At 37.4% G+C, this 12963-nt stretch overlaps 2 protein-coding genes across 2 annotated transcripts; both read left to right on the top strand.

The window, feature by feature from the left end:
• LOC109355009 lies at positions 991–8772 on the top strand. Its single transcript, XM_019597895.1, has 5 exons — positions 991–1334; positions 3581–3627; positions 3731–3764; positions 6949–7887; positions 8167–8772. Exons 1-4 carry the CDS (start codon positions 1019–1021, stop codon positions 7863–7865), a joined length of 1314 nt encoding a protein of 437 aa, XP_019453440.1. The 5' UTR covers positions 991–1018; the 3' UTR covers positions 7866–7887; positions 8167–8772.
• Positions 9639–12817, top strand: LOC109353460 (probable receptor-like protein kinase At4g39110). Its single transcript, XM_019595750.1, has one exon. It carries the CDS (start codon positions 9823–9825, stop codon positions 12421–12423), a length of 2601 nt encoding a protein of 866 aa, XP_019451295.1. The 5' UTR covers positions 9639–9822; the 3' UTR covers positions 12424–12817.

Genomic DNA, 12963 nt, shown 5'->3' with positions numbered 1-12963 from the left:
TTATTTACGGTTCGGTTATTTTCTGCGTTTGAGTATTGGAAGATTTATTGTTATTAAATTGAGATATTATAAAATGAAATTGTTTTATTTTTTGTTATTATTTATACGGAGAATTTGATTTGTGGTTTTTGACTTTGATTTCCGTTTATTCAGCATTAATTCCGGATCATTCTGACTCTATGATCGAATATGAGTTATGAGTTTTTGTTTCTTTGTTTTTCTGTATTGAGGTTCTTCGATTTCCTAGATTGGATCATATCCATAATTTAAATTTTTATTTTAAATAATTGTTTTGCTCCTTTTATTCCATTTATTAGGTTCGTGATGTTTTGTTTTCTTTAGTTTTATCTGAGGTTGGTAACCCCAATCTTTCATATACACTATTTGTTATGCTTTCTGCAGCTTCTTCTTCTATGCTTAACTGTTCTGCGTGGTGTTAATTTCACTGATGATTTCTATCTGATTTTGATTTGATTGTGTTTGCAGTTGTTTCCCAAATTAGATTTAGTTTATTTAGTATATCCTTACAACTGTGGTGAAAATTTTGGGTTGAGTTTCTACAATTTTTCAACCCTATAAACTGAAGACTATCCCTTTTTGGAATTCAAAATTGTGGATTTAGATGAACTATGTTTCTGTACCAGTTTGTTTCTCAAATTTTTTCCTGTTTAGTTTTTATGTTGTGTGAGGCTCGGCACAGTGTTAACATTGCTGCCTTGATATGACCTGGAGGTAGCAAGTTTAGGTATGTAGACAGCTTCTGCACTTGTGGGGTAAGGCTGTGTATATTGGCGCTCCACGTACCCTGGTTGAGTAATGATTATAACTACTCTTGTTCTTTTTTCTGCTCATGCATTTGACTGCCGGATTATTGATTATTGCAATTGATGCTATACCTTTTTCATTACTGTTACAGGGATAGAGCTGTGTTTAACAGTGAATGCTGTAGACTTGTGTTTGGGGATGCTATTACCGGTTGCGTTACTATAAAAAGCTAAATACTGTTGTCTATCTCGGAATGGGTGCTGCTTGTTGTGTTGCAGCCAAAGATAAAACTGTACAAAGTGGATCTACCTATGATGTCTTACATCGGAACATTCGCTGTTCTCCGTCATGGAGTTTCCGGTGGGATCATCCAGCCCGTGTAGCTGGTGAAGATGCTCCTGTAACTTGGTTTTCTGATGGTATCCGCAGGAATGATGGATCGGAGAGCAAAAATGAATCATCATATGTATCAGAGGGTGGAAGCCCATTGGAGAGTGATCAAAGGAAACGATGCCAAAAGTACCCAATTTCTGAAGGAGGTGCTGGACTTGTAATAAATTCTACTTCAGGTAACTTTCAATGGTTTTAACCATGTTCTTACTTGGGTTGGAATACTTATGATAGAGCATTATAACGTCGTTCAATTCATAAAGCCGACCTCATTTAGTAGGATTAAGACTTGGTTGTTGTGGATATTTGTTATTCACTTCATTCTTGTACTATTTACCATCTGATATGAGATAAGTGGGAAGCCTAGTGTTAAATAGAATGAAATCTAAGTAGTCAATCATTAATAGTGGAGCGGAGCAGCCGACACTAGCGGGATGGTCACTATTGAGACGTTTGGGGTGGCAATTATGACCTAAATGCCACTCATTGTAGAAGAAGAACGCAGTGTCTTGGAGACTTTGACTAGCCCTGGTGTGATGAAGAAGGACCCAGAACAGAGTTGGTCTCTGCAATGGGTTTTGGCGAGGAGGAAGTAGAAGAATGAAGCAAAAGAAGTGAGAGAAAACAGAGGAAGTAGAAGAAGATAGAGTGAAAAAGCTGGTCTTGGGGAAGAGTGATAGTAAGGGTAAAATAGAGTTTTATCAAGTTTAAATGAGGGTAGGACATTTAAAAAGATAGAAGAGAGCAAAATAGAGATTTACTGAGTTAAAGGGTTAAAATCTAATATTGATATGTGAGAGTAAAGTTGTAAAAAAGGCAAGGGAAACAGAAATGTGAAATGTTAAAACCCTGATTGTATCAGAAAAGAAGACTGCCGTCATCAGGAAAGAATGACCCTAACACCTCTTCACTGTCACAGCCATCAGCGGCTACAGGCTGCTATGGGCTGCGACTCTGGCCGCAAATGCGACTGTGATGCCCCCTCCATGTGAATCATAGTGGAGAGAATGTAATCCATGTCACAATTCTGCTATAGCGGTCAATAGCACCACCATCTACTACTCAGAGTGAAACATATAATCGCAAGTCTGTGTGGAAGATATAAATATATTCACTGTGCTACATGAAATCTGGAAACATGATGTCTTCTCATGTTTTTTCATTAGGGCTTTCAGACACAGAAAATTTTAAAATTAGTAACAAAGAAGAATAATGAATCCATAAATGGAACAGATTACTTTTTATGACATTAATGTACTAGCCAATCTGGAGAAAGATAGATGATAATGTGGTAGACAAACTCTAATTAGGAGGGCTTATCTGGCCTAAACACTAATCAAGAGGGCTTATCTGGCCTAAAATTTGAAGGCGGCTCTTTATTTGTAATCATTTTGTGGTTTAGGAAAAAGTAGACCATCAGTACATCAGCATGTCTGAATTCTGATAAGTTATCTGGGTTTTTACAAATATTTTATTCCCATTTCTTCTGGATGCTTATCCAAAAAAGACATAAAAATTCCTTTATCTGCATTTTATATCTTAAAATGGGTGAAACAAGAGAAAAGCAGGGAGAACATGGTACTTAGAGCTTAGTCATATATTACCATGCAGAGATGTTCAATATTCTATAGGTGTTTTGATGTTCCTTCCTGTATCTACTCTCTGCATAGTGTAGCATAATGCATGTTAGTAGAACATGTAATGGGACTCATCTTAAGTTAACAGTGCCCACAATTTTCTAATTTCTGTATAAGTTGCACTGCCCCCTTTATTGATTATTCATTGCAGTACAAAGCAATAACTGGCCTTGAGCCCTAGTGCTTGTTATCTTGACTCTTGACCTTGAGTATAAAATTCTATCAGAGTGTATATTGACAGTCTGTTTCAAGTCAAGTGGGATAGAAAGGTTTGCCTCTTCGTTTGAATAGATTATTGAAACTTTTTCCTCACTGTTGGCATTTGATAATTTGATATAGAGATGGTTGTATTTTTTAGTGAGGAATGGTTCATCACAGTCCAGTATGTGGTTATGTAAATGAAAAAGAAAATATTGTAAGCTATGGTCATGGAAGTTTCCCTTATAAAAAAAATCATGGATGATGATGGTCTGAATTTTTTTTTTTGGGTTAACTAGAAGTTTGCAAGATTTTATAGTGACATTACAGATCGATTAACAATGGAAATCCCTGGATGAAAATTATTTTTTGTTGACATTTGCAACTTATGTTTTCCTTGCATGAGGGCTAAGCAATGACTATATATTGTGAAGTTCATATGATTTGTTTCTGCATATATGCATCCTGTGTGTCCATGCATGACATTGATCCTGCTGTTAACAATATGTAAACTGCTCATGTTATTGATCCAGTGGTAATTATTATTGACTCAACTGCTTGATTTATAGTATCTGACATGTTTGTTTCAGATCAATCTATTTCTACGAATGTCTCCATGGATGTGAACGTGGAACAGGTGAGGTTATAGCAGTGAAGGAATCTGTTAATGTTTTATGTTTTTGCTTGTTCTTTATGTGTGGTTTATTTGACAAACTTCCTATTTATGAATCACTTTATAGGTGAAGGGGTTGGAAGAATCATCAACAGTGTCAGGTACATCTCCGACAAAGCCGCCATCATCATTACCTTCTACTTCGCTGTCGGCGTCTCCTCTGCCATCGCAAAGTCATCTTGCACCCTCCAGCTCAACCCCATCAAGGTCGCCCTACCAGTCCCCAGGACACCAACTATTATGGCAAGTTTCTAACAGCCGAGTCCCAGGATGCAAGTCACCAAGCAGCTTCTACGTGTCTGAAGAAAAGCCAGTATTTCCCTCATGGAACAATGAATTGGGTATGCACTCCCGTGATGGATCTTCAGATGGTTGGTCTGTGCCTGGCTTTTCTGAGCTGATGGGAACTTCTCGTAGAGAAAGATGGTCGTTTGATAGTGAATCATTTGGTTTTAACCCTGAAAGGTTACATAGATCAAGTAATCGGTTTTCAACATCTCCGGTTGATTTCCAAACATGTGGTGTTTGCTCAAAACTTTTAACTGAGAAGTCTTCTTGGAGCTCCCAAAAGATAATTGAAAACTGTACAAAGTGGATCTACCTATGATGTCTTACATCGGAACATTCGCTGTTCTCCGTCATGGAGTTTCCGGTGGGATCATCCAGCCCGTGTAGCTGGTGAAGATGCTCCTGTAACTTGGTTTTCTGATGGTATCCGCAGGAATGATGGATCGGAGAGCAAAAATGAATCATCATATGTATCAGAGGGTGGAAGCCCATTGGAGAGTGATCAAAGGAAACGATGCCAAAAGTACCCAATTTCTGAAGGAGGTGCTGGACTTGTAATAAATTCTACTTCAGGTAACTTTCAATGGTTTTAACCATGTTCTTACTTGGGTTGGAATACTTATGATAGAGCATTATAACGTCGTTCAATTCATAAAGCCGACCTCATTTAGTAGGATTAAGACTTGGTTGTTGTGGATATTTGTTATTCACTTCATTCTTGTACTATTTACCATCTGATATGAGATAAGTGGGAAGCCTAGTGTTAAATAGAATGAAATCTAAGTAGTCAATCATTAATAGTGGAGCGGAGCAGCCGACACTAGCGGGATGGTCACTATTGAGACGTTTGGGGTGGCAATTATGACCTAAATGCCACTCATTGTAGAAGAAGAACGCAGTGTCTTGGAGACTTTGACTAGCCCTGGTGTGATGAAGAAGGACCCAGAACAGAGTTGGTCTCTGCAATGGGTTTTGGCGAGGAGGAAGTAGAAGAATGAAGCAAAAGAAGTGAGAGAAAACAGAGGAAGTAGAAGAAGATAGAGTGAAAAAGCTGGTCTTGGGGAAGAGTGATAGTAAGGGTAAAATAGAGTTTTATCAAGTTTAAATGAGGGTAGGACATTTAAAAAGATAGAAGAGAGCAAAATAGAGATTTACTGAGTTAAAGGGTTAAAATCTAATATTGATATGTGAGAGTAAAGTTGTAAAAAAGGCAAGGGAAACAGAAATGTGAAATGTTAAAACCCTGATTGTATCAGAAAAGAAGACTGCCGTCATCAGGAAAGAATGACCCTAACACCTCTTCACTGTCACAGCCATCAGCGGCTACAGGCTGCTATGGGCTGCGACTCTGGCCGCAAATGCGACTGTGATGCCCCCTCCATGTGAATCATAGTGGAGAGAATGTAATCCATGTCACAATTCTGCTATAGCGGTCAATAGCACCACCATCTACTACTCAGAGTGAAACATATAATCGCAAGTCTGTGTGGAAGATATAAATATATTCACTGTGCTACATGAAATCTGGAAACATGATGTCTTCTCATGTTTTTTCATTAGGGCTTTCAGACACAGAAAATTTTAAAATTAGTAACAAAGAAGAATAATGAATCCATAAATGGAACAGATTACTTTTTATGACATTAATGTACTAGCCAATCTGGAGAAAGATAGATGATAATGTGGTAGACAAACTCTAATTAGGAGGGCTTATCTGGCCTAAACACTAATCAAGAGGGCTTATCTGGCCTAAAATTTGAAGGCGGCTCTTTATTTGTAATCATTTTGTGGTTTAGGAAAAAGTAGACCATCAGTACATCAGCATGTCTGAATTCTGATAAGTTATCTGGGTTTTTACAAATATTTTATTCCCATTTCTTCTGGATGCTTATCCAAAAAAGACATAAAAATTCCTTTATCTGCATTTTATATCTTAAAATGGGTGAAACAAGAGAAAAGCAGGGAGAACATGGTACTTAGAGCTTAGTCATATATTACCATGCAGAGATGTTCAATATTCTATAGGTGTTTTGATGTTCCTTCCTGTATCTACTCTCTGCATAGTGTAGCATAATGCATGTTAGTAGAACATGTAATGGGACTCATCTTAAGTTAACAGTGCCCACAATTTTCTAATTTCTGTATAAGTTGCACTGCCCCCTTTATTGATTATTCATTGCAGTACAAAGCAATAACTGGCCTTGAGCCCTAGTGCTTGTTATCTTGACTCTTGACCTTGAGTATAAAATTCTATCAGAGTGTATATTGACAGTCTGTTTCAAGTCAAGTGGGATAGAAAGGTTTGCCTCTTCGTTTGAATAGATTATTGAAACTTTTTCCTCACTGTTGGCATTTGATAATTTGATATAGAGATGGTTGTATTTTTTAGTGAGGAATGGTTCATCACAGTCCAGTATGTGGTTATGTAAATGAAAAAGAAAATATTGTAAGCTATGGTCATGGAAGTTTCCCTTATAAAAAAAATCATGGATGATGATGGTCTGAATTTTTTTTTTTGGGTTAACTAGAAGTTTGCAAGATTTTATAGTGACATTACAGATCGATTAACAATGGAAATCCCTGGATGAAAATTATTTTTTGTTGACATTTGCAACTTATGTTTTCCTTGCATGAGGGCTAAGCAATGACTATATATTGTGAAGTTCATATGATTTGTTTCTGCATATATGCATCCTGTGTGTCCATGCATGACATTGATCCTGCTGTTAACAATATGTAAACTGCTCATGTTATTGATCCAGTGGTAATTATTATTGACTCAACTGCTTGATTTATAGTATCTGACATGTTTGTTTCAGATCAATCTATTTCTACGAATGTCTCCATGGATGTGAACGTGGAACAGGTGAGGTTATAGCAGTGAAGGAATCTGTTAATGTTTTATGTTTTTGCTTGTTCTTTATGTGTGGTTTATTTGACAAACTTCCTATTTATGAATCACTTTATAGGTGAAGGGGTTGGAAGAATCATCAACAGTGTCAGGTACATCTCCGACAAAGCCGCCATCATCATTACCTTCTACTTCGCTGTCGGCGTCTCCTCTGCCATCGCAAAGTCATCTTGCACCCTCCAGCTCAACCCCATCAAGGTCGCCCTACCAGTCCCCAGGACACCAACTATTATGGCAAGTTTCTAACAGCCGAGTCCCAGGATGCAAGTCACCAAGCAGCTTCTACGTGTCTGAAGAAAAGCCAGTATTTCCCTCATGGAACAATGAATTGGGTATGCACTCCCGTGATGGATCTTCAGATGGTTGGTCTGTGCCTGGCTTTTCTGAGCTGATGGGAACTTCTCGTAGAGAAAGATGGTCGTTTGATAGTGAATCATTTGGTTTTAACCCTGAAAGGTTACATAGATCAAGTAATCGGTTTTCAACATCTCCGGTTGATTTCCAAACATGTGGTGTTTGCTCAAAACTTTTAACTGAGAAGTCTTCTTGGAGCTCCCAAAAGATAATTGCAAGTAATGACCTTGCTGTAGTTTCTGTTCTTATTTGTGGCCATGTTTATCATGCTGAATGTTTGGAGAGTATGACACCTGAAATCAGCAAGTATGATCCAGCTTGTCCAGTTTGCACTTTTGGTGAGAAACAAACTCTTAAGTTGTTTGAAAAAGCTCTGAAAGCTGAAATGGATTTGAAGGCTGGAAACAAGAAATCAAAGAACCGAATTGTGGACAGTGAAATAGATGATTTTGTGTTTGATCGCGTTAAAGATGGAGGGTGTCAAGGTAAAGGTCCTAGGATGGATTCTAGTTCCAGTGGGAGAAGATTCTTTGGGAAGCCATTTCTGAAGAGACACTTCTCATTTGGCTCAAACAGTTCCAAATCCATGTTACATAATCACCCTACAAAAAAGAAGGGATTCTTTTGGGGGAAATCTAGCAAGCAATAAGCTGCTTCTTGGTTGTTGGGAGGTGAGTTACATTATCTTCATCGTGTTGCGTTCACCAGTTTAGCAATTGCATCCTTAAAGTTGTCTTAGTACATACGTCATCATTAAAAACATAACGATTTTCAATATTTCCGTTATAGTTAGTGGTTAACTTGCATCTAGATTTTTATAGGTTCTGTTCTCAGTGCAATGTAAATTTAACTTCAAAAGTTTGATAAACTTGAGCTCTAGACTATAACATGCCAGAAATCCCCAAAAGTTGATTTTGACTTTTTCATGTTTTATTTTCCCTTCAAAGCAGGTTCCATTATCTCAGATAAATGACTGAACAAAGGGCATGATGCCATTCATCAAACTTATTAGATTTTTTAGCATCTCCATAGACTAAACCTTGATTTCAACAGGACTGGAAGCTGGAGTTACCTGTAAAGAAGAAAAATGGAGAACATACAGAAGGATATGAAGAAGACATAATGTTTTAAGAACAAGGGTCTTTTTATTTTGTACAGATCAATTTGTTTATTGCATGGATTTAATTCATGTACACAAATGATGTTCTGTTGTCTATGGTTCTGCTGATATGTATTACATTATACATATACATGCCATTAGCCCTTAGGAGTTCTTGGGTGTTAGGGCAATGGTTTTCACAGATTGTAAGGCAATACCAATTATTTTGGTTGACTTAAGTTGCTTTTAGTGAAAGAATATAGTTTCAGAAGAACCCTAGTCAAGCATTGTCTTTGTTTGTAGAATTATTATGTTTATGGTCTTTGTTGGTAGAAGATTGAATTATAAGCTTTTTCATGCATGGCTTCTAAGACTAAAGTGTTCATTCTGTTGCTTGCTGAATGTATATTGAATCACCGAGCCTTAAAAGTTCAAATATATTCTTACATTAATGTTACTTGTGACTATAAAGTGTTTCGTGCACGTTTGTACTAGGATTATGTTTCTAATTTTCATGACTTTTGTTATATGTTATTGCGGGCCAAATAACTCATGATTTGACACGAGAATAAGACATTTACCAATTGATCCTTTCTACTAATTATTGGCCACAAAAAAAGAATAAATTATTGACCGAAAGAAATGTGATTAGGATAGAGTTCACTTTATACTATGAAAGGAATTAATTTTTGATGGTCAGTTGGGAGAACATATCATAATCTAGTTTTATATTTTATTATCAGGGCTAAGATTTAGTTTTGATTTTTGATCTCTTGGAGCGATATTTGTTGAAAGAATTATATACTTCAAAAAATAATAGTCCTACTTATAGGATTGGTGGACATCTTTAGTTAAAAACAAAGTATTAATAAAAACAAATTCATTTCATAGATTTAAAAACCTTAGATTCTAATGAAGACTATTTTGTGGATTACTTAACTATTGTTGTTGCTTAACAAAATCAATTTATATTAGTTTGGTTTAGCTTCCTTTAACAAAATAACTATAAATTATATGCACAACATGTTGGACAAAGTTGCTCTTGATGCATAGAATGAAACTCAAACTGGTAGACAAAAGTTAAAAGCTGTCTGAGAGAGAATCTATAACATTCAGCACCAAACAGCATGAGCCAAAACTCATGTTTGGTGCATAAGCAATCCAAATTCCAAAGTGGCTACAACATTTTGGTGTGTTTGACTTGTTCAAATCTACTATTTTTCACCATTATTTCTTTTGCTTCTATATAGTAATCAAATGTATAAATAAAGCCAAATTTTTCATGTACCATAATTCCCCTTAAATACATTGCTCCCTCCACATTCTTTGCCTAACTATATGGAATTCAAAGTCTTGTCATACTTTTCATCCCTTCCTTTTTTCCTCCAAATGAATCAAAGAAAACAACAAACCTCATCATAAGAAATCCATATACACCCTTTTTCAACCTTCTTGCTACTCTAAATTCTAAATATTCAAACCATCCCCTAACCTCAACACAGGAGGTATGGGGAAGATAGAAAAAAAACAGAACTTTTCAGTGCCCTTTCTATCCTCCTTGTTATCTTTCAACATGGTTATCCTCCTGGCCATTTTGTTCTTGGCCTTTTTTTCTTCTCATGCATATTCAGCAGTTCCTGTTTCATCTTTCACTCCAAAGGATAACTTTCTCATTGATTGTGGTGCAGAGAATCCACCTACTCTCCCTGATGGAAGACTATTCAAATCAGACCCTCAAGCCAATTCTTTCTTACAAGCCAAAGATGACTATAAAGTTTCAGATGGTGATGATCCTAAGCTTCCTTCACCTATATATAAAACTGCAAGGATCTTCATTCAGGAAGCTAAATATTCCTTCCATTTGGTTCAGCCAGGATTTCATTGGATTCGGCTTCATTTTTATCCGGTAAAAAACAATGTCTTTGATCTTCATAAGGCCACTTTTTCTGTTAACACAAATGTGCATGTCCTTCTTCATAGTTTCAATGTTAATAACACTGATAAGCCAATCCTCAAGGAGTACCTCATCAATGCAAATGAATCACAATTCACATTGATCTTCAGTCCCTTAAAGAACTCGGCTGCATTCATCAATGCTATTGAGGTTGTTTCAGCTCCTGATAATCTGATATTTGACACTGGGGCTGCCCTTTTCCCGGTCGGCGAATTTTCTGGCCTAACAAGTTATGCTATCCAACCTGTTTACAGGCTCAACAATGGAGGACCCTTGATCACGTCATCAAATGATACCCTTGGAAGAATTTGGGAAAATGATGAGCCTTTCCTCACAAATAAGAATTTGGCGAAGAGTGTTTCGGTGGCTACCAATGCAATTAAGTTCCCTACTGATACACCAACAATTTCTCCTTTGGTTGCACCACAATCTGTGTATGCTTCTGCTACTGAGATGGGTGATGCTGGTGTTAATCAACCAAATTTCAATGTGTCATGGAAATTTGATGTGGATACTTCTTTTAGTTACCTTGTTAGGCTGCATTTCTGTGATATTGTCAGCAAAGGGCTTAATGAACTCTACTTTAATGTCTATGTTAATGGGAAAATGGCAATTTCAAATTTGGATTTATCGGCTACTACTGGCGCCTTATCGACACCATACTACAAAGACATTGTGGTGAATGTAACATTGATGACTGAGGGACTAACAGTTCAGGTTGGGCCAGCAAAGGCTGAAGGTGGAAATGCCAATGCTATTGTGAATGGAATAGAGGTTATGAAGTTGAGCAACTCAGTTGATAGTTTGGATGGAGAATTCGGTGTTGATGGAAGAAAGGCTGGTGGTTCTAACCGTGGGACGGTGGCGGCTGCTGGATTTGCCATGATGTTTGGAGCCTTTGTTGGTCTAGGTGCCATGGTGGTCAAGTGGCACAGGAGGCCTCAGGATTGGCAAAAGAGGAATAGCTTCTCTTCATGGTTACTTCCTCTACACGCCGGCGATACAAGCTTCGCTAGCAGCAAGAGCAACATGTACTCCTCAACTATGGGGTTAGGAAGGTATTTCTCCTTTGCAGAATTGCAGGAAGCAACCAAGAACTTTGATTCCAAGGCCATTATTGGTGTTGGTGGATTTGGAAATGTGTATTTGGGTGTGATTGATGAGGGAACTGAAGTGGCAGTGAAGAGAGGAAATCCACAATCAGAACAAGGTATAACAGAATTCCAGACAGAAATTCAAATGTTGTCCAAGCTTAGACATAGGCATTTGGTGTCCTTGATTGGATATTGTGACGAGAATGAAGAGATGATCCTGGTTTATGAGTACATGCCTAATGGACATTTCCGGGACCATCTTTATGGAAAGAACTTGCCTGTTCTTTCTTGGAAGCAAAGGTTAGAGGTCTGTATCGGATCGGCTCGAGGCCTTCACTACCTTCACACTGGTGCAGCACAAGGCATCATTCATCGTGATGTCAAGACTACAAACATTTTGCTTGATGAAAACTTCACAGCCAAGGTATCTGATTTTGGACTTTCAAAGGATGCACCTATGGGCCAGGGTCATGTTAGCACAGCAGTAAAAGGTAGCTTTGGTTATTTAGACCCTGAGTACTTCAGAAGGCAACAATTGACCGAAAAATCCGATGTGTACTCATTTGGCGTAGTCCTTCTCGAGGCACTTTGTGCAAGGCCAGCAATTAACCCTCAGTTGCCCCGCGAACAAGTAAACTTGGCCGATTGGGCGATGCAATGGAAGAGGAAGGGCTTGATTGACAAGATCATTGACCCTCTTCTTGTTGGCAACATCAATCCGGAATCAATGAAAAAATTTGCTGAGGCTGCTGAGAAATGTTTGGCTGATTATGGAGTTGATAGGCCTTCAATGGGAGATGTATTATGGAACTTGGAGTATGCATTGCAGCTTCAAGAAGCTTCCACAGAAGGAAAAACTGAAGATGAGAATGATGCCAAATCCACACATGCTTCTACACCTTCCACCAACTTAGATGACCATGAAACACCACCACAAGTTGCAACTATTAATCCACAACCAGTAGTAAACAACAACAGTTCAGCACAAGCACCACAAACTATTGATGGCCATTCTGGAACTGCAGTATTTGCACAGTTCAGTGATCTTAATGGCAGGTGAAGATATCCAAATTTATCTCCATGAATGTTGTAGCATTCCTCATACAGACTCAAAGGTTTCTGCCCAAGAACATTGGTGTCTGATATTGTTTAATCTGTTTTTCTATATGTGTGGAACACTATGTTTCATGGTAGCAAACATATGCATCAGATACTTAGTATATATGCATTAGTACCATGAATTACATGGTCTTCATATAATTGAAATGTAGTATATAGTCAGGTAATTTTGAGAGAGTAATTGTAGAAGGAAATTCAATGAAACTAGCTACTTGGAGCTAGTGAAATTGGCTTGATTTTTTATGCAATGTACCAACAATTGTAGTAGCAAAATACCTTTTGTATGAAATTGATTTGAATTGAACTGAAATAATAAAATTCCAAATTGGAGATGGGTCTGAACTCTCTGAAGTATTTAAAATCTAAATTAACATTTTCAACTTGCTTTATTTTTTTTTTGTTCTTAGAATTTTCATAGACAAAAGTGTATTAGGATCTAAATTTTTTAAGGTGAAAACTAAATGCAGAAGTCATTGATTCC

Source organism: Lupinus angustifolius, chromosome LG08 (genome assembly GCF_001865875.1).
Source record: "Lupinus angustifolius cultivar Tanjil chromosome LG08, LupAngTanjil_v1.0, whole genome shotgun sequence".
Lineage (NCBI taxonomy): Eukaryota > Viridiplantae > Streptophyta > Magnoliopsida > Fabales > Fabaceae > Lupinus > Lupinus angustifolius.
This window is presented reverse-complemented; position numbering and strand designations above follow the sequence as displayed.